This window comes from Protopterus annectens, chromosome 7.part1 (assembly GCF_019279795.1).
Source record: "Protopterus annectens isolate FY-2018-M chromosome 7.part1, PAN1.0, whole genome shotgun sequence".
Lineage (NCBI taxonomy): Eukaryota > Metazoa > Chordata > Ceratodontiformes > Protopteridae > Protopterus > Protopterus annectens.
The window spans coordinates 309,214,783-309,236,681 of NC_056740.1; the positions used below are offsets into that span (position 1 = coordinate 309,214,783).

General features: G+C 42.2%; 1 protein-coding gene across 1 annotated transcript in view; it reads left to right on the forward strand.

Moving 5' to 3' along the window:
• USP19 (ubiquitin specific peptidase 19) overlaps positions 1-21,899 on the forward strand; it is a 3,461,697-nt gene that overhangs the window by 2,508,024 nt on the left and 931,774 nt on the right. Inside the window, exon 20 of the mRNA XM_044078491.1 lies at positions 13,424-13,640. Within this exon, the coding sequence (XP_043934426.1) occupies positions 13,424-13,640 (217 nt within the window). The remainder of the gene's footprint in view (positions 1-13,423; positions 13,641-21,899) is intronic.

Below are 21,899 nucleotides of genomic sequence, written 5' to 3' on the forward strand. Positions count from 1 at the left end.
TTTAAAGTCGTCCACCAGAACTGTTTATGCTAGCAAGTGGCGACGTTTTTCTATTTGGGCAAATTCCAGGAATATTGATCCCTTTACTGCTCCTGTGCATTCTGTTTTAGATTTCCTGGCTGAGGTTTTTCAGTCAGGATCTTCTTCATCTACAGTTAAAGTTCAACTGGCTGCTATTTTCAAGTATCATGTTGGCTTGCATGATAATAACATTATGTCTCATAGATTATGCAAGGCCTTTCTGAGAGGAGTTTTTCTCCTAAAGCCGCCGATAAAGCATCCTCCTCCGCAATGGGATCTAAATTTAATGTTGGCATCCTTGATGTTACCTCCCTTCGAACCGTCTGCTTCATGTTCTTTGAAGTTATTGACCTGGAAAACTATATTTTTACTGGCTGTCACTTCAGCAAGAAGGGTTTCCGAGATTCAAGCTCTCTGCATCCGTTCCCCTTACTTGGTTTTTCATAAGGACAGGGTATCCTTAAGAACGAACCCGTCCTTTCTCCCCAAAGTTGTGTCTCAAACCAATATTAATCAATCCATAGATCTACCAGTCTTTTTCCCAAACTATTCTGACAGAGCTGAACAAAAGCTTCATTTTTTTGGATGTCCATCGTCAGCTCAGGTACTATTTGCATAGAACGAAACAATTCAGGAAATCGGACCAATTATTTGTCTTCTATGCAGAAAACAGGATAGGTCTCCCAGTGTCTAAAGTGACCTTATCCAGATGGTTGTCTTCCACCATTTCCTATGTGTACTCTCTCAGAGGCAAGCAACTACCTTCTAAACCGAAAGCACACTCAACCAGGAGTCTATCCACTTCTGCAGCCTTTCAGGATAGACTACCCATTGATACCATTTGTGCAGCAGCTACTTGGGCCACTCCTCATACCTTTGTCTCTCATTACAAGTTAGTCTTGGCCTCCAGAGACAGGGCCAGTTTTGGTTCCACAGTTCTCAAGAGTCTGTTCCATTGAGCCACCCGGGATACAGGTGCTAGGAACGCGGTCCCATCCAGCAAGAATGAAGGCGAGATTGACAACTTAACATTTAGAAGTTATGTACCTACCATAACGTTCCATGTTAATTGTCTTCTCTTGCCTTCTTTCTTGCATCCCTCCCTCCTTCCCCCTGGCCTGGACAGATCTTGAAGAGTTCCTATCAGGTTGTTTCCTCCTGAGCCTTCATTAGAGGACTCTTTCTTATGAACTTGGGTTTCCTAAATATGTTAGGTTAGTCCTTAGCAGGGTAGGTTAGCTACCAAACGAGATCTGAGGTAGTTCCGCCTTGCATCATGGGATATAGGGTTGCCTCGAGCTGGTAAAAGGAGTTCTCAAGCTAAAGCAAGTGCCGAGTCGGAGCCGAGGATCGGCTCCGAACCCATCCAGCAAGAAAGAAGGCGAGAGAAGACAACTAACATGGAACGTTATGGTAGGTACATAACTTCTAATTTCTTTGCATTCAGTTTAAGACCATGACTAATACACCAGTCGTTGGTCTGTGTGAGACCATCCTGGAATACACTGACATCATTTGGGGATTCAGTGATTGCACCTCGTTTGCAGTCGTCTCCAATCCTGGTCACCCACAACCCTTTAGTTTTGACCTGAACTTCTGATAAGTATATACCAAACAGTAGGGGGCCCAGCACTGACCCTTGTGGCACCCGCTGGTAGCAGGTCTGCTGGTTGATGTGGAGTCACCCACTTTCTATTTTGATAGCGTGTGTCCAGTTTGTGAGTCAGTTGGTAACTCATCTTATAATGAAGGGGGTTACATTCAGTTTGCTAAGATAGCTTTGAATGTAGAAGAGGCAAAATGTAGCATGCATCTAATGGTTGTAATGGGGAATGTAAAATACTGGGGACAGCCCAAAGCATGTTTTTTGTGATGATGTCACATTTTATACAGATTTGTTACAAAAGCTGGTGTGCATAATGTGGAGAAATATGGTCATTTGTGAAGAACTTGTGAACAAAATTGTGGGAAATGTGTGATCGATAACCATTTTTAGTTTAATTGTGCTTTAATAATAGGAGAGGATAGTGAAGAAAGGGAACATAGGGAAGTAAGCAAGGTAAAGAATTGATAGGTAAAGCACAAGAACTGGAAAATGGGGCTACAGCAAGAAGGCATTTTTAATATAGGAGAAAATGCAAGGAAAAAAGAGAGAAAAGTGGTTTTGATGTAAAGTAAGTGGGATATTATTGACACTGAAGGACTGGAAATTTTTTGCGAGTCCGAAATTAAGATGTTGAAGTTTATGGGGCACAGTAAGGAGATGAAAAAGAAAAAATGCAGGATAAAAATGCAAAAAAAAAAAAAAAAAGGAAAAGGTTAATATTGATGTGTTAAGTGTAAGTAGCATAAAGAATAATGTGAGAAGAATGGTAGTGTTTGATGTGGCAGTGTTTTGTTTGCAGGATACAAGGTGTGTAGAGACAAGTAAAAGGGAGAAGTTCTAATTGATGTGGGGAAAGATATGGACAGTAAGGAAGGATGTATGTTCTGGGATTGCACCACTTATTAAAAATGAAGAAGTGAAAATAACTGGATGTGACCGCAGTATTAGCATGTAGTGTGTTTGCATATGACTATAGAGAGAAAAAAATAAGCCAGTGTGATTAATTGTGAAAAAATTCTTATGTTTGAAGAGATACAAAATATGTAGTATGAATATGGTGACTTGAATTGTAATTTAATAAAAAAAGGCCGAGTTAATTGAAAAGGTGATAAAAAGTTAAAAGGAAATAATTTAATTGTGGAATGTTTACAAAAAACAATGATAGAATTATGGAAGGAACATCTAACAATGAAATCTTTTGCAAGACTATAACATTGGTGATTGATGTAAAAAGAAAATATAAAAGAAATTATATTCAGATAGAGAGAAACGAGAAGAAAAAAGAAAAAAAAACAAGAGATAAATGGAAAACTGAGAAATTATTGGAATTGGGAAACAGAAATTATGAGGAAGAAAAGAGAAAATAGCAGTAATAAGGTTAAAAATGTTGTTCAGACAGCTGTTTTTAAAGGAATAAAATGTCTTTTTTGGTAAAGAAATGAAATATAATGAGTGGACAATGGATTACTTGAAAACAAAAATGGAGAATTAAAGTACAAACAGGATGAGATTATTAGTATTGTTGAGGACTTATGTAAAGCAGATACTTGAAAAGAATAAGGTGGAAAGAGGAATGTAGAACACAGGAAAAAAAAGAAAGGTGATAGTATAAAGAATAGAAAAAAATGTCAAGTAAGGATTTCAAGAAGTAATAAATGAAGAGAAAAAATCTGCACCTTAACCAGATTACTTAGAGCACAGTTTTATAAGGAAATGACAGCGGGGAAGGATTTTTGGAAGTAATACATGAATGAATGTATGAAGAGAGAAATTTTTACGTCTTTACAAATTTCATTTTTTATGTAAAAAAATGGTAAATAAGAAGACACTAAAACAGAAGTCAGTAACATTGGTAAATACAAATCATGAAAATTCATAAAACTGGGATATTTTGATGAAATTATAAATGAGTGTATATGGTGTAAGGAAAAGAAATGAGAGAGATGCTTGTGATGATAAAAGATGTAGAAGAAAGTATAGGAACTGGGAAAGGTGAAGGGAAGAATGGTGGTCTATGATGTGGCAAAAGCCCGTGAGAGTATAAACCATGAAGAAATGTAGAATATTTTGCAAGGCTATGGTAAAGGAAAGATGATAGTAGTAGTTAGCAAGTCAGTTTGTGAGGATTCTTGGGGTATAGCTAATGGTAAATAGCTGGTTAGAAAAGGATTGATATGTTTCTGAAACAAGAGTATTCACTGAGTATGTTGTCATTTGTGATAGTGATGACTACCATTGTAAGAACATGTGGGAATGGCTTAAAAGAAGCAAGATGGAAAATAATGGTGGAAAAGAACTGCCAGTAATGTTGTCTTATGCATATGATTTACTGTTAATAGCAATAAATAACGTATGCATGAAAGAAGTGATAGTGAAAAGAAATGGCAGAGAAAGTAGGTTTGTATGTAAATAGAAAAGTAAAGGTTTTGCAAATGTAGTGCAGATTGGGAGAATTTATTGTATGAGAAATGAGGTTGTGTATTTGTGAGATTTGGAAAATAGTCTGTGATAGAACAGTGAAGAAAACTGTTATTTATCTTTAAGAAAAAAGCTATGTGTGTGTGTGTATATATCTATATATATATATATATATATATATATATATATATATATATACTTACTATATATATATATGTACACGTGTATGTATATACATATATATGTGTGTACACACACTGGTATAAGTTTATGTATGTATATATATATGTATGTATATGTGTGTGTATGTATGGTTTCATAGGTTCATAGTTGGGTATTAGGCTATTAACCCTAGGGTCTATATAAGCATAGCCAAAAAGGTGCCCTGGCTTTCGCCACCCAAGAAAATTGTTTTCCTGTGCTCGTGTCGAGCAGAGCGACAGAAGTGATCCCTGGGGTGAATTTCCTATTTCCCATCCAATCATCAAGATTTTTCTTGAATACTGCTAATGAGGAGCTCTGTTTGACATAGATAGGTAGTCTGTTCCAGAGTATGGGAAGTCTCTGGGACAGGAATCTATCCCTTCAACATGTTCTGTTTATTGTGGTGACAAGGTTTAGGTCCCTAGAGCATGTAGCTCGGAGGGACTGGGATTTCTTTAAGTGGAGCATGTCCAACAGCTCTGGGTTTGACATAGCTTTGTGTGTTAGGCAGAGATCGCCTCTGAGTAGGCGATATGCGACGGAGTAAAGCTGGAGTTTTTTGAGACGGTCTGCGTAGGGCATCTGTTTGAGGCCAGTAATCCTCTTTGTGAGGTATTTCTGTGGCCTTTCCAGTTGTTGTAGATGTCTTGTGAGGTACTTACCAAAAGGGACGTTGTACTCTATAATGTGTCTAATGCGTGATGAGTAGAGGGGAACAATGACCTCTTTTTTTCTGGATGAGAAGCCTTTTGTGATGAGGTGAGCCACATAGAAGGATTTCTTGACCACTGTGGTGATGTGATTATCATAGGAGAGACTACTGTCCACTTGTGTCCCAAGGTCTCTTATCACACTTTCGGCGTTAAGTAGACCACCACTTATGTGGTAGTTCATGGGTACAGAGTTTTTACCAAAGGGGATGACAGTGCACTTTTTGGCATTGAGCTTCAGGCCATGGCTTTGACACCAGGCATTTGTCTCAGTGAGGCCCTTTTGTAGAAGTTTCACTTCATAATCTCGAATTTCGGCATTTCGAAACTATGAAGCCGAACCATTCACAATCCCAAAACCCACAATCACAAACATACATACACCATACACCACATAACACAGACACCATTCCACACATACCACACAACCCTATACTGCATGTAAGTAGGGGGGCAAGCCCCCCTGTGCCCCCACACCCCCCTGCTTATATAGAACAACTCCAAGATCGCACATAACAGAAAAAAAAACCTCACACCACAGCATTCTACACTCGCTCGCACACAAATACACATCACACATACACAAACACCAACAAATCCAACACTCATACTTACACCTCCCTACCCTTACCCACACATACAACGTACAAAAACACACACAAACACTCACTCGGCTTCAATTTCAGACACCATACCAGCCAAACACTTCACGCAGCGTACCAGAAATGCATAAGCGCGGATTCGAGATATTTGAATTCGCTGTTATGCACTTTTGGCATTCTGCATTTTCAGCTTCATGCTCGCGGAATGCTGAAATTCGAGATTATTAAGTGAAACCATATATATATGTGTGTGTGTGTGTGTGTGTGTGTGTGTGTGTGTGTATATATATATATATATATATATATATGTGTGTGTATAGATAGATGTAGATATAGATAGATATATATAGATATGTATATAGATATATATATAGATATATATATATATATATGTGTATATGTATATATATATATATATATATATATATATATACACACACACACACACACACACACACACATAATATATATATATATATGTGTGTGTGTATGTGTGTAATATAAGTTGCAGACGACTGCAAACTGGGTGCCATAATCGACTCACCAACTGACACAAGCATCCTACAAAAGGGCCTCACAGAGACGGATAACTGGTGCCAGAGCCATGGCCTGAAGCTGAATGCCAAAAAGTGCATAGTCATCCCCTTTGGGAAAAACAAAGTGCCCACAAATTACCACATAGGTGGTAATCCATTAAGCACGGAAGAAGTAATTAGGGACTTGGGGACCCAAGTGGATAGCAATCTTTCCTTTGACAATCACGTTGCCAAAGTGGTCAGAAAGACCTTCTGTATAGCCCACCTTATCACGAAAGGATTTACATCTAGATCAAGAGAGGTCATTGTGCCCCTCTACTCATCACTCAGGCCCATAATAGAATATCATGCCCCATTTGGGATGTACCTAACCCAACACCTGCAGCAACTGGAAAGACCCCAAAAGTATCTCACCAAGAGGATCAAGGGGCTCAAACAAATGACCTATGCTGCCCGTTTAAAGAAACTCCAGCTATAGTCGGTTGCATACCGCCTACTCAGAGGTGACCTGTGCCTGACGTATAAAGCCATGTCAAACCCAGATTTAATGGACATGCTCCACCTCAGAAAATCCAAATCCCTTAGAGTTACGAGCTCGAGGGACTTAAACGTCAGCACAGAAATTAATAGAACATGCTGGAGGGACAGATTTATAACCCAGAGGCTCCCATCACTCTGGAATAAAATCCCAGTCCATGTCAGACAGAGCCTCTCACTGCTTCTTTTCAAAAGGACTCTTGACGAGTGGATGGATGATCGTAAGTTTACCCCGGGGATTACCTCTGCGTCACTGCTAGACAGAGGGCACAGTAAACTAACCTTAAAAGGGTATAGTAAACTTGTTTAAAAGGGTGGCAAAAGCCAAACACACTCTGGCTAGGCTTGTAAATGCCCCAGGGCAGATAACCTAGTATCAACCTATGAACCTATGATGTGCATATATAGAGGGAGATGTATATTGTGGAAATTACCTTATTTGGTGGTATATATGTTTCCGAGTTGTATGGAAAAATAATTAGTTTTTTTTGCTTCTTATGGGCTTTAAGATTAAGTCCGATGGAAAGAAGAATAATATATAATGAGAAAAAATGGAGGGGACAATTAATTTAATAAATTTGTTGTTTATTGCTTCAGTGTACTTATTTTGGTTATAATAGGAATGTTATTGTTTAAAATATAATTGTGTAAGGGAAGAAATACAGTAAAAGAAAATGAATGTGAAAATATTGAAGGTAAAGAATATGAAAAGAAGATAAAGGTATGGAAAATTGGACTGCATGATTTCAAAACAGACAGGAAAACAGTGCATAAAAATAATGAAATATATATTTTTAATTTCTATGGCAAATGTAGGAGGGGATGTGAAAGATGGAAATAAGACAAAAGAGATTGGAAATGTTTTATGAGGTAGGGATTTTTATAGAGTTGTATGTTTAATACAATAAAACTCACTAAAACTAGCACTAACTTTCAGCTGGCACTTCAGTCCTATACTCAGAAAATATAAGGCTGTTTACTCATCCAATCAGCAATACAGTCCAAACCATCTATTCAGGCATGTTCAAGGGACAGCTTCAGGTGTACTCTCCGATCCAGCTGGTGAATTTGGGCATCCTGAGGCAATGTTACAATTGCCTCATGTACACAGACAACCCCCTCCTCCTCCCAACCAACACAAACATATGTGAGAGATGCAGCTACACAGCCAAGCTGGAGTCTAAGCTCTCTTAACCCACGACTGGATCATCCAGTCACAAGGAGAAGGGCAACACTAGCACCACATTACCAGACTCACATAGACCAGCCATAGCTGCACCAGCAAACAACTCTCAGAAACATGCAAAAACATACTCGGAGGCTCTAAATAAGAACCTGCCTAAACAACAGAGACCTCCTAAGCATACACCCAAGCAACCCCCACCCCACAACAGAAACCAGGTAACACATACGTCACAATGTCAGTGTGCCAAGCAAAAACAGCCCCTAAGGCTAAATAACACACCTAACACACTAGTAATCGGTGATTCTGTCATCAGTCGCACAGACATCCCACTCACTAGACTGAACAAGGAGAAGGTTACCATAAGCTGCCTGTCGGGTGCCAGAATCCACCACATAAAACATGCACTCAGGTCACTCCACAACAAGTACAGATATGACTCTGTCATTGTACATGTTGGCGTAAATGACCTGAGACATACCTCCCTGGACTACTTGAAAAGAGACATTGAGGAGCTCTCTGACCATGTAGCCCAGGCTGGTATGACTGACTCTGAGTAGCATCCTGCCCTCACCCAAAATTATGCCAGCATACGAAGAAAAAATGATCAGTTTCAACAATTGGTTAAACTACTGGTGTCATTCAAAGGGGATCCAGCACTTGTAAGCCTGGGATGACCTGCTTGACAAGCCACGTTGCTTCGCCAGAGACGGCTTGCGCCTGTCGCCCCTGGGCTTTCGAATACTGGCCAAGACTCTTGCCGCCCCAATACTGCCTTTTTAGGCAAGGCTCAAAAGACAAACCCGCCTCCATAAACAACAATAATAAACAAAAACTGAGGGTAATGCTGCTCAACGCCAGAAGTATAAACCTCAAAATTCACGCACTCGAGGCTCTCCTTAGTATGGAAGAAATCGACGTACAGTGACAGAAACCTGGTTCAAGGCTCCAGAGAGCACCCCAGCACTACCAGGCTATAACTCCTACCATACCTTTAGGTCCCAAAACCAGGACCGGAACACAAAAGGAGGGGGTGTGTCCATATTCATCAAGAACACCCACACCTCCAGGCTAGTAGCAAAGCACACGGAATCTGAGACCATCCAAGTGCAATTGACAGGGGGTAAATTGACTGTTCAATTTATAGCTTGCTACAGATCTCCCACCTTGTCTCAGAACCCTCACGCAGCATTCCTGAGAACATTCGAAAGTATGAAGATTCTACCCAACACCATGCTACTGGGTGACTTCAACTATCCATACATTGACTGGGAAAACTACTCAAGCTCAAATGCCCTAGCCCAACGCTTCCTTGAGTTTATAAACTCAAACGCCCTGGAACAGCTGGTCACCACTCCCACAAGAGGTGACAACATACTGGACCTGGCCATCACCAACATGGGGAATCTATGTTCCACACCTGAGGTAAACTCTTCATTGGTAAGATCAGATCACAAACTAATCACACTGGACATCCACATCCCGGGATGGGAATAGAACACAGAGCCCTTCTGATCTTCTAGCACCAAAGGCAAGTCTGCTACCTTTTGAGCTACTGTTGAAGCAAGTCACCTTTTTTTGTGTACAAGTATCATTCTCGGTCCTGGAAAGATTCACCTCAGCACTGGAGTGTTGCTTGCACTGGTCACTTGCATGGTGAGATCCAACATGCCTCTCTTTATATCCTTCAGGGTTATGCACCTCAAGTCATTCACACCCACATTAACTAGCACTAGGTTAAGTTCACAGTATTTGTCTGGTGAGAGAGAGAGAGTTGAGCACTTGTGATGTCACCAGGAATACAGCTGATTGTAACCATCTTTGTCCAATCTTGAGCTTGGAATCATTGTGTTTGAGGCACCAATTACTATTTTTATTCATGAGTTTAAGTATAAGACAGTTTTCAGTCTACATACCGGTAACCCTTTACTCTGTCTGAGCATGGAGCCAATGGATATTTGCCGAGACCTAGTCTTCTTACTCCTAGGAGGCTTTGGTATTGTCTTTGCTACAGCTTCAGCATAAGTTAGTTCATTGTGGTTATGAAGAGATGTCAGTAGTAGTGTGTGATGCTCACAGACTATCTTATTGATGAGAGAGATACCTCTATATTGCATAGATACTTGCACTTTCATAGATTGAATTGTGTCAAGTAGAAGTGTATGACTATGAGCATTTGGCAGATCCAGTACTGCCTGAGAGTGCCACGTGCTATTAGGCTGGTAACAGAAGGGATACAGGAAGGCTTTATTTCCATTTTGCCCAGGTAACATTTGATTTGGAGTGGTCTTAGTGCTTAGGTGTAGGTTTTAGTAAAAGCACTAGTTTAAGTGAAGGTAGAATTAATTTTTAGAGGCAAAGAGTGGTTTAACACACATGCACATACTGTGCAAGACCAACACTGTTGGTGCAGCAGTTACTACAGCAACAGTGAGTCTGTTAAGACAGTACCAGTGCAGGAACACTGAGGGTCACTGTGTGCAAATAATAAAGGCCCACGACTAGTAATGTTTAAGATGGCTGCCAAGCACTGCAAAACTAATTTACACCAAGTTAGCAGTAACTTGAGGTCCCAGAACAACAGCAAATTGCCTTCTCTCACAAAGTAATCACTTGCAATGTTCTGAGATGGCCCAGTCATTGTAATTCCCACTTATCAGTATGCACTGAAGTCAGGAATACTGTCTTGGGTGCTATTTGACAATTTAAGTAATTAAAACACACTTTTGCAGTGTTTGAAGAGACTGAAGAAAGGAGTGAAATCTAATAAGTGCAGGTCATATTTGGTTCCAGCAAGATCTCAGATGCACAGCTCATAGCATTTCATTTATGACCCCCACCCACCGCACCCTCAGAAAGAGTTAACCTTACCCTGGATCCTCAGTTCTACAGTAGGCTTGCCAGTCTTTCAACCATCTGTTTAAGACCCTCCTGTTAAGATGGCTGCTCTGGAAAAACTGCTATGGTGATGGACTTGAACTTTGGCAGATCTCTGGACTACAGATTCTCATGTGTACAGAATCTTTGTTTTTCATGTGGGTAGGGTCACCTTGTGCACTAACCTTAGCTTCATGGTCAGGGTGGTTGACTGAACTTTTCTGGGTGTTAATCTAAAAGCTTTCCACTTGTTTTATGGTGATTGGAAGAAAGAGTTTTACATTTCATTGAAGTGTATAAGCAGCTCAGATTTTACCTGGTTGAACAAAACTAAATAGAGTGGCTGGAAGAAGGGGTGAGAGTTCTTGCTGCCATGGAAATGCTTGCTGATGGCCAGCCAGATAGCTTTGGAACCAGGCTGTGGAGGATTGAGATAGTGCTATTTCTGATAGCCCTTTGATCAGCATTTCATATCTGACCATATCAAAGGCCTTTAATAGGTCTAGAAAGGTGGCAGATACATATTTACCATTGTTTCTATGAGTGTTTCCTATATTTGTGACTGACAAAAGGGCAGTGATGGTACTATGGAAAGGGCGTAAGGTTTGCTGAGTGTTTGACAGGAGTTTGTGTATGCAAGTAGCCTATCATTTGGGAAAGTATGCACTTTTCTAGAATTTTTGCTAAAGGGGATAGTATCGCTATTGGTCGGTAGTTGGTAAGTTCTGTGGAGTTATCCCTTTATGTAGGGGGATTGTATGTGATATTTTCCAAATTTCGGGGACAGTGGCTTCTGATAGGGCTCTATTAATGAGAATGGCTATGGGGTAGGCCACTGCATCGGCAGCAATTGTTAGGAATTCCCCTGGTATTTTTTCCAAAGCCAGAGTAGTGGGCTTAAATTTTTTGAGGCATTTTTTTATCCTGTCTGTAGAGACAGGCTGGAATTGGAAGGAGCTATTGTGTGTGTGAACTGTGCAGAGTTCATAGGAGGGAGGTTTGTGTTGATTGTTTTGTTGGTTGGCTATGGTTAAGATTGTCTCAGTAAAGAATTTGGTAAATTGAGTAGCTATACTATCAGAGTTATTTACTAGGATGGGAGCAAGAGAGTACCTTTTTGCCTGGTAGTAGTAATTTGTTAATGGCTCCCCAAAACTTAAGAGTGATGGTGCTTGATATGAAGGCTGGAATAGTAATTACTATCTTGTCGCATTTTGCTAGCGTCTTAGCTTTATTCTTAAGCGTCTCCCTCTTGTGGGGGGCTGCACCCCCCACATCCCCCTGTTAATTATATATACCAACTCCGAGATCGTACTACAGTGGGGAAAGGGCAAATTTCCAAATCCCTACCATAATGCAACTTCAGTCAGAATGGTTCAGCGAACGGCATGTTTGTTAAAATGCCATTCAAAATGCTGTTTGATGATCTGATTCTTCGACAACGTAATAGGGACCTATTTTCCATATATACTTGTACACATATATATGTTTGTGTGTGTATATTTATGTATTTTGTGTCTGTATAAATAAACAGAATGTGCATGCATGTACACACATGTTTTTTGAGAGAACAGTGAGCCACTGTATATGCTTTTGGTCACCCTACAAATGTAAGTGCCATATGTTGAATAATGGAATCTTAAAATCACTGCAGCTTTTGAAGTATTGTTGCAAAAACCATTACAAAAGAGCTTCAATCTCAAATAAATCATGTGATGTCACAGTGGAATGCACTCATGCACCTACTAGATTCTTGAGCTGTACAGATGGAGTAAAACCTTACGGTGAAACTGAGTGTAAATTTGAAAGTGGGTAGTGGTAGAATGGCAGGACGCAGATTAAGTTGCTAAATATTTTCCAAGAAATATTTTTGGGTGTCTGCTATGATCTGCCATTAGCTGTGTCGCTCTGCCCATCCTCAGTCTCCGTAACTGTGATGGAGAGGAGAGGAGACAAGTGGCATCCCCCTGTATGGTTTCATTATCGTTAGTAGTAGGTATTTCTACTTCTACCTCCCTTTTGTTCCCGTGCATAGCTTTCATTCATGTTTGTGTTTTTTGCATAGCTGTTTCTATGTGCATACCATCTGCTATGGATAATTTTACTGCATTGCCTTACCACTTGCTTGTCTGAGTTTGAGCCTCTAGCTTACACCAGGGGGTATTGTACATGTACAAATAAACTTTCACTTTTGTCCAAAAGAAGCAGAGCTAACAACTGCCTTGTTTGGGGTGGTTGAGGAGAAACACTGCTGGGAACTATTTGCAGATGTAAAACAGATGTGTGAATGAGATGCAGTTAGATGGCGCTCATTTACTAGAGGCAGCCAGTTGTAAAAATGCAGCCTGAGTAGTGATTTAGAAGATTCTGTGGGTATTAAAATCTTTTTGTTGTATATTTTGTTCCTCCTTTTACATTTATTACCTCTTTTTCATGTCTTGAGAATTGCCAAGTGGTAACCTTGCATTGGGTGTACCTAAGACGTGTCACTTGATTCCCCTGTCAAAACCAAACAATGGATAGTGTCATACAAAGAAAGGTTCTGATCTTTAAAGGTGGATAAACTGTACAAGTTAACCTGCATGGTGTATCCAAACATATTTTGGTATTGTTTTAAAAATGTGTGTTTTGCCTCGCATAGTAGATGGGTGGTGTGGATATTTCGAATGGGATACTTTATCTTGCAGTACATTTTGTGTTGCACTGACCATATTTTGTAATAAATTTAGGTGATTCTCCATTGGAGCTGGCTGAGGGATGTTCTCTTGCTATGGTTTGGAAGAACAATGAACGCCAGAAGGAGTATGTTCTTGTGCAATCCAAAGAACTGGAATACGTGGAAGACCCTGGATCAGCAAATGAAGCAGCAAGAATTGGACATTTTACTCTTGAACAGTGCCTTAATCTCTTCACTAAACCAGAGGTGCTTGCTCCAGAGGAAGCCTGGTATGTGTTCAGAATTGTGTGTGTGTTTATACAGACAGGAGTTTCTCTCTCTCTTTTTTTTTTTTCTTTAAAAAAAAAAAAAAAAACACTTCTTGATTAGTTCAACATCAAATAGATGACAAGTGCACCTTAACTGTAGAAACCGTAAACTCCAAAATTTTTGTAGAAACTGCATTCTTACTATATTTGTCTTTTAGTCTTTTTTATTGTTGATCACATCATTTTTTTCTGCTTTGTGTTCACCCTGACACCATCCAGTAATTGTGAGACGCAGCTAATATTTAAAAAAGTAAACACCAAGAATATCGACTTAAGCCATTATCAAGTAATGGTGTTCTTTTTCAGCTGAATTCCCACCTACTTTTTTTTTTTACATTTATATCGTTGCTTATACTGTTCATGTCCATTTGCTCTAGTTTTGTTGCAGTAGGGATTTATGTTTTCCACTGGTAACACATAATTAGAATGTTGTTGTGTCTTTCGGCTTTTCCCAGTTAGGGGCCGCCACAGCGACACTCCAGTCTGCTAATGATTGGTAGTTGATTTTTACATGACGAGTTACCAGCCCTGACGCACAACCTTCAACAAAGGTACGCTCATTCACGCATGTCTCCATGCAGACGAAGTTGTAGTTGAGAATCGAACCGGACAGCGTCTTACTGCAAGGTGACAACGCTACCGCAGCACCACCACAATTAGAATAAAAATGTATTTTTTTAAAGGTTTCCACCAATCCCAATAATCAAACCTCGATCCCTTATTGCTCCTCTGTTAATTTTTCAAAGTATCCACTTAACTTTGTTGAGAGATTTACTCTGCTATGTGTCTTGGTTGCTACAGTCTTACATTTCCATCGATAACAAATTTACTTAGCCATTAACACTTTAGAAAAGAATGTTGTAATTTCTTTCAAGTTATGGTGAATATATGTTATCCCATTGCACTTACATAAGTTAAATGCTGATACTTTTGTACAAACCGATTCTTTGTGTTGGTAAACATAAACATTACAGTAAAATATGTACGCCTGTACCCAAGACAACCCTGTTCAAATCTCCATCACTGAACCTTCATAATCGGGAGCATCTCTGTCATTGTCTAGGTCGTGTAAAAATATTTGTGATGATACTTCTGTGCAAACATTTATAGCAGCATGATTCAGTAACATATCTCTCATGTATTTGTATTCCAAAAGTACAAAAGCCAGCACAAAAGGTGTATAAGGTGTAACTTTATTAAAAAGTTAACACTTACAGACCAGTTTCGGCATGCATAAAAAACCTTCCTCAGTGTAACTGAAAAAGAAACCAAGCACTCCTTATATACACACACCCATGTATAGCAAAGATCATTCATTGGCTGCTCACAATTCCTCATTCGATCCAGGGGGAATCAAACCCCCTAGTTTATATGTATTTGTATCTGTCAGTACTTCCAACAGTTGACTACATTCTTCCCTGATTTTCTGCAGTGTCCCTACATTAAGCTTGCATTTTAGAGCACAGGATGAAGACTGAGCCGTTTACAAGATATTTGTTATAAAACAGATTTGATTCCCTCAGCCTCTTTTTGCTTGCTGTACGACTCTGAGCAAGCCATTTATCCAGACAGAGTACTCTGGGGAACTGGAAAATTTGGTTGTGCTCCTCAGTGGCCTCCTGGACCATGTGCATAGTAACTATCTATCAATGTATGAACCTCAGCTGACTTAACGTGTTAGTGTTACACACCCTACCAACCAACCTTTGTGAGATGAATATTAACTCTAGTTTTCATTAATAGTGTAACAGTTTGTAGCTGATCCTTTTTTTAGAGATTTGTTAGACCTGTATATAAAGCTGCCTTAATCAAACCATCAGAAAACCCCATCACCTGTATTTCTGCTGTACCTATGCCAAGCTGCATCAATGGTTATTCCATTTTTTTTCTCTCCCTGGTGGTTCAGTCCTGTATTCTGTTATCCCCAGTCTGCTTTCTTTCATAGCAGCTTGTAGTTTACCAAGCTACTTTTGCCTGTTCAACAGAGTAAACATAACACTGAAAGCCTGGCTCGTCTCATATGGTTGCTCCACTTTCTTCTAATGTGACACAGGAAAGCATGCTTTCAAACTCCTGTTACAGGTAGGATTTTAGATATTTGGTGAAGCAATAGTAGATCGAAGGTGTAGGATGCTAAGAAAAGAGCTCTTTATGCATGGGTCATTATAGGAGAAAGCTGTGTTAGTACACATCACAGAGGTGAGAGGAGTGAAGAGTGCAGAGGAATTTGGCGATCAAAAAGTGACCTTATGAATTCTTTAACAGTGAGTAGGTGACTTGGAGCATTACACTAATTCAAGAGAAAGATTTGTAAATGAATATGTTAATTAACATAATGATCCTAAAAGAAAATAGGTGCCAGTCTGCTTGTTTAATTCCAATGTAGTGACATAGTTTTTGCCTTTTCCAACAGTGAAACAACAGGTGCAGTTTTGTATTGATCGCACCTTCTGTGTACCTCTGGGCAAAGGTCGAATCTTATCAGTCATTGGAAGGGAGTATCTGTGTACCTGCAGAAGTACTTTTGTGCAAATAGCTGTCCTGACCTGCTTAGTTATAAAATTGGAAACAGAGTGGCATCACTATAGTAGAGCTGTAACTTTATTGTTAGTGTTGCATGTGTATGCGTGTGTGGAGAAGGTCAAAAGAATGACCAAGCCAAGTGCCAAGATAATTTTATGGATTTAACTGTTTTCAGGATGTAAGGCATTTCTGAGGGCTAGAAATAGTGTTTTTATTCATATTTTCCTTAAGACCTTTATGTTGACTAACTAAAGCTTATCTATTAGTCTCTCTCTCTCTCTCTCTCCCTCCAAGACTGTATTGGGTTGACAGTGTTGGTGGTGGAGGGGGGACTGGGCCTGTTGAACAGTTTTAAACAATCTGCCATGCGAATACTCCTAAAACCATTTTAATGTGATGGTATATAAACTGTGAAGATTCTGTTGGCATTATGGCATTATAGTTCAGGTCTTCAGTGCCTGTGTGCAGTTTTTATGTTCTTACATTGTCTGTGTGGGGTCCACTCCAGCCCCCCCCCCCAAAAAAAAAAAACAAGCTGTGTGTTTCCACCTCAGACTCACCAGAAACTGAATGAAGTCATGGGCAGCAGCACAGACTGTAAGTGGTGCCCATCAGAAGAGTTGTGAAGACCAACCACTTTAGCTATCAGCTGTGGGTATGCAGTATCCCTTAGACAGGAGAACATAGATCACAGACTGCATGCTGGAATTTCACTCTTGGTGGTGATTTAGTCACATTGGCTAATGTCACCAAAAATGGGCACTGGTATTTGCTGCTAAGTGGGTGCAGGACCCAGGCTACTCCAGCCTATGACAGAGACCCATGCTAAGTGTGGAAGGATTCTGTGCTTCTGTTGGTCAGTGTGCACCCTACCATAAAGCTCAGCAGCATTAAGCTCCTGGTCATCTGGTGTCCAGTTACCCGTGCTGTGTTATGTGGGAGAGTTCTGCTGAGCAAAAGTTGAAAGTAAAAGCAGTCAACCTGCAAATCATGAACTAAGGATTGATGTTAAGTTGTCATTCTCGCCTTCATTCTTGCTGGATGGGTTCGGAGCCGATCCTCGGCTCCGACTCGGCCTATACTATAGCTCGAGAACTATTTTTACCGGCTCGAGGCAGCCCTATATCCCACAATACCATGCGCTAACTCCCCAGATCTCGTTTGCCGCTTCACTGCGAGGGTGCCTTTTTTACCGGCTCAGGTCAGTAAAGGAATTTTCAACAAAGTTTTCTATTTTTTGAGGTAGTTTACTAGGTTATTTTCCCTACTTTTGTTCCCTATCGATATTATACTTAATAGTGTTTGTTTCGTAAGCCCTACCCAGCCCTGTAGTTAACTTTTATAATCAGGCCTACAGGCTTTAGTTTTTCTGTTTACTCACCCCTGTGTGTGTGTGTTGTTGTTTTAGTCAGCCCCCTCATCTCCCCCTTGTGCGTAAGTGAGTGAGTGTGTGTGCTGATTGAGTGACTGTCTTTAGGGCAATGTCCAAAGACATTAAGGTCTCGGGATTCAAGAAGTGTGACTCGTGCTGTCAGAAAATGTCTCTGACAGACGGTCACACTTCTTGTGTCTATTGCTTGGGGCCTTTACACCTGCAGGACTCTTGTTCCGTTTGTCACGGATTTAGTTCAAGAGTCCTGCAGGAAAGGCGTAACAAGCTCATTCTAAGGGGCTTGTTAAAGCCTGATGACTCCCCGTCCAAGTCTGGCTCGGGGAAGTCATCAAAAACCGCCAAACCCTCGGCTCCAGCTTCTGAGCCGAGGGCTGGTGTTGTCGAGACGGCTCCGACCTCGGTTCCGGCTGGCTCCGAGGTGAGCAAAGTGGGTTCCGCTTCAAAACCATCATCGGAGCCGACCCCAGCGCGCAAGCACTCTAGGTCCCCTTCTTTAGAGTCCGTCAGATTGGCTCTGAGGTCCCCCCTCCTATCGGAGCGGAGTCATAGGACTCATTCATCGAGGTCTTCCAGGCTCTCTGATCACGACATCGAGAGGGTGGTCAGTAGACTCATAAAATCTCAGGCGCTGGCCCAAATGCTTCAGAGCCCATCTCACCAGACTGTGGCTCCTTCAACACAGTTATCCATTCCTCCTCCGACTCATCTCTCGAGTTCGGAGCCGGAGTTCGTCGGAACCGTGACCTTGCCCACGTCGGAGCCGATACCCCCTCCTTCGGCTCCGGTCTCTTTATTGGTTCCGTCCATGGAGAGGTCCGGGCGCCGGGACTCCCATTGTCAGCTCCGAGGGGGCGAGTGGCATCGGACCCTTGTCCGACCCCGCTCTCCCTCTCGGAGCTTCGGCTCTGGTTAGTTCGGCCACAACATCATTCTCGGAGCCTTCTCTGTCGGTTCAGGGGGCGGTTCCGGCCTCTTCGGAGCCGGAGCTACCTTTGGTGTCTGATGGGGGAGCCTTTGAGGTGATGAGGAGTGTGCTGGACCCAATGTTCACTCCAAGGTTAAGTTCTGCGGCTCCTCCCTCTGTAGTGCCTGTTACGGTCTCTGGCCACCCTCCTATACCCGACAGCAGAGATCCAAGGCGTAAGGTACCCACTTTGGGTGTCTCCTCCTCTTCCAAGGGTTCCCCTGAAACTTCAGGGGAACCCCCTAGGAAAAGAAAGTGCAAGAGGAAGCACATAGACTCCCCCGAGTCTGTCACGTCGGACACCGACTTGGATGAGTCGGAGGGTTCCCCCAGATCCCCCTCTGAGGATGTCTCCTTTTCAGACATCCTGGAGATCCTAAGACAGAGGGGAAATTGGTCCACTCTCAAACCTTCCAAGGACGAGTCGGTTTACCTTGACGCCTTTGGATCTCGCCCTTCCACCTCCTGGGTGTCTCCCCCTTTCGACCCACTAATGGAGGTAGTGGCTAGAAAGGCGTGGGCAGCTCCTGATTCAATGGAGCCTACCCCTAGGAGGCCTTCTAAATTTATTTCTGCACCAGATGACAAATCCTTTCTCACCAAAGGTGTTTCAGTTGATGCTATGGTGGTAGCAGCAGCCACTAAGAAGGAATTAGCAGATCCTTCCGTACCTGTTCATCCTCCTAACAAAGAGTCCAGGACCATGGACAGGTACGGCAAGCGGACCTTTGCTTCAGCGACATTTTCTATGCGATTGCTGAACTATTTGTCATTTCACCCGCCTTCAGAGAGACTTGCTCACAGAGCTGGGTGAAACGGTACAGGATCCTTCTGCTGCGGGGTTTAAGGACAAAATAAAATCTCAGCTGGCTACCCTGAACTCCATTGTTAACTTCTCCATGCGGCTAATCTCTTATGCAGCCGATGGAGCGAGTAGGGCCGCTGGCACAGGCGTTGCGTCGAGACATCATGCTTGGATGCGATTCTGTAACTTTGCCGACCCCTTCAAGGCGTTCTTCACCAACACCCCCTTTGACGGTTCGGAATTGTTCGGGCCTCAGGTGAAGAATACCCTCACCAGATGCGAGCAAGATGGTAAGACTCTCTCTGCCGTGGGAGTCCATTTTTCCACACCATCTAGACCCTATCCTAAGGGACAGAGGGGTGGAAAGATGTGGTTCCGCAAACCACAGGGAGTCGCGCCTGCCGCACGTGGTGAATTCCCCCTAGAGGCAGAGGGGGGAATAATAACAGACGCCGCCCCAGGGGCAGAGGGGGTCCACAGAACCAGGGTTCCAGGGAATCTTTCCCTGACCAACCCTTTCAGCATCCCTGAGAAGCTGCCCGACTGTCCGCCTTCAGAGGCAGTCGGGGGAAGATTATCTCTGTACCCGGAAGCCTGGCAATCCATCTCCCAAGACACATGGGTACAGAAGATCATATCCGAGGGTTACAAAATTCCTTTCACTTTCCCTCCGGTACAACCGCCAAAACCCCTACCAGACGTACCACCCGCACAAAGGGGTCAGGCTCAGCTAGAAATAAAAAAGCTGTTAAACAAAAGAGTCATCCAGGCAGTCCCAGCAGATCAGCTAGGATCCGGAATCTACTCCAGATTCTTTTTGGTACCAAAAAAGACAGGAGATTGGAGACCCATTTTGGACCTCAGCAGGTTAAACAACTATGTATTAAAGACAAAATTTTGGATGGTAACACTGCAGTCCATTCTACCCTTTTTGGGCAGAGACAACTGGATGTGCCCGTTAGACCTCCAGGACGCGTACTACCACATAAAAATACACAGGCGCTCCAGGAGGTTTCTCCGCTTCCGGCTGGGAGTCAGTCATTTTCAATTCAGGGCCCTGCCCTTTGGTCTCACCACAGCCCCCCAGGTGTTCACCAAATGTTTGGCAGTGGTCATGGCTCACCTGAGACAGAAAGGATTCCAGGTGTTTCCATACTTAGACGACTGGCTCATTTCCGCTACCACCAAACAGGATCTCATAATGGCCAGGGATTATACTATCCATGTTTGCAACAGCCTGGGTATTTCTATAAATTTTGCAAAGTCCTCCTTGTCGCCTTGTCAATGTATAAACTTTATAGGCGCCGTATTAAACACCACAGAAATGTCTGCAACATTACCACCTCAGAGAGTGACAGACATAAGGCGGAATGTTCAGCTTCTGTTTCAGCCCAGCAGAGTCCAAGTCAAGCTAGTATTGAAAGTGTTGGGCCTCGTGGCGGCGGCGATACTTCTACTTCCATTAGCCCGCTTCCACATGAGACTCCTTCAGTGGATGCTGTTTTCTCAGTGGTCCTTTCAACAGCTGCCAATGACCCACAACATTTTGATAACACCATCTTGCAAGAAACATCTCTCCCGGTGGATGGTTTCCCCTCAGCTTTTTCAGGGCAGACCCTTTGTTCTCCCCCCTCCAGTTGCCACTGTCACAACGGATGCCTCCCTGATCGGGTGGGGGGGGCATTATCAGGGCAGGACGGTCCAGGGCACTTGGCAACAGTCAGAATGCCACCTGCACATAAATGTCCTGGAGATGAGGGCAGTAGAGTCTTCTGAAGGGATTCACTTTAGATTATCGAATTCCCAAAAACTCGAAACCCATATGGTCGAGACCATATGATCGAGTTTTTGGAAACTCGAAACTCTAAAGTGAATTAAAAAAAAAAAAAACATAAAAATGTTTCTGCAGGGGGGCAAGCCCCCCTGCACCCCCCACACTCCCCTACTTAAGTATACCAACTCCGAGATCGCACTACAGTGAAGAAAAGGGAAATCTCACGTTCCGCGCTGTATGCAGAAGCACAGAGCGGGAAGTTTCCCATGTCCTCTCTGTAGTGCAATTTCAGAGTTGGTATATCTAAGTAGGGGGTGTGTGGGGGGTGCAGGGAGGCTTGCCCCCCTGCAGAAACGTTGCTTTTATGTTTTTTTTTTCATTTACTGTAGAGTTTCGAGTTTCCGAAAACTCGATCATATGGTCTCGACCATATGGGTTTCGAGTTTTCAGAAATTCGATAATCCAAAGTGAACCCTTTTGAAGACATTGAAGGATGTCATCAGAGTTGGTGATACTCATGGGACTTGGACGTAAGTGTAAAGATAGAACAGTATTCATAATCTCAGCCCATGCCCCACAGCAGGGTTTTGATAGTGAGAAGAGAGTGCATTCAGGCATCCGTTGAAAGACCTACCAGATAAAGCAGGGCAGCATCAGATATTCAACATTAGATCGCTGTTGCAGTACCCTAAGCTGTTTAGTCTTTATCCTGACAACTATATAATAAACTGTCCAGCTTTTCACAGCTTTAGGCTCTTTAA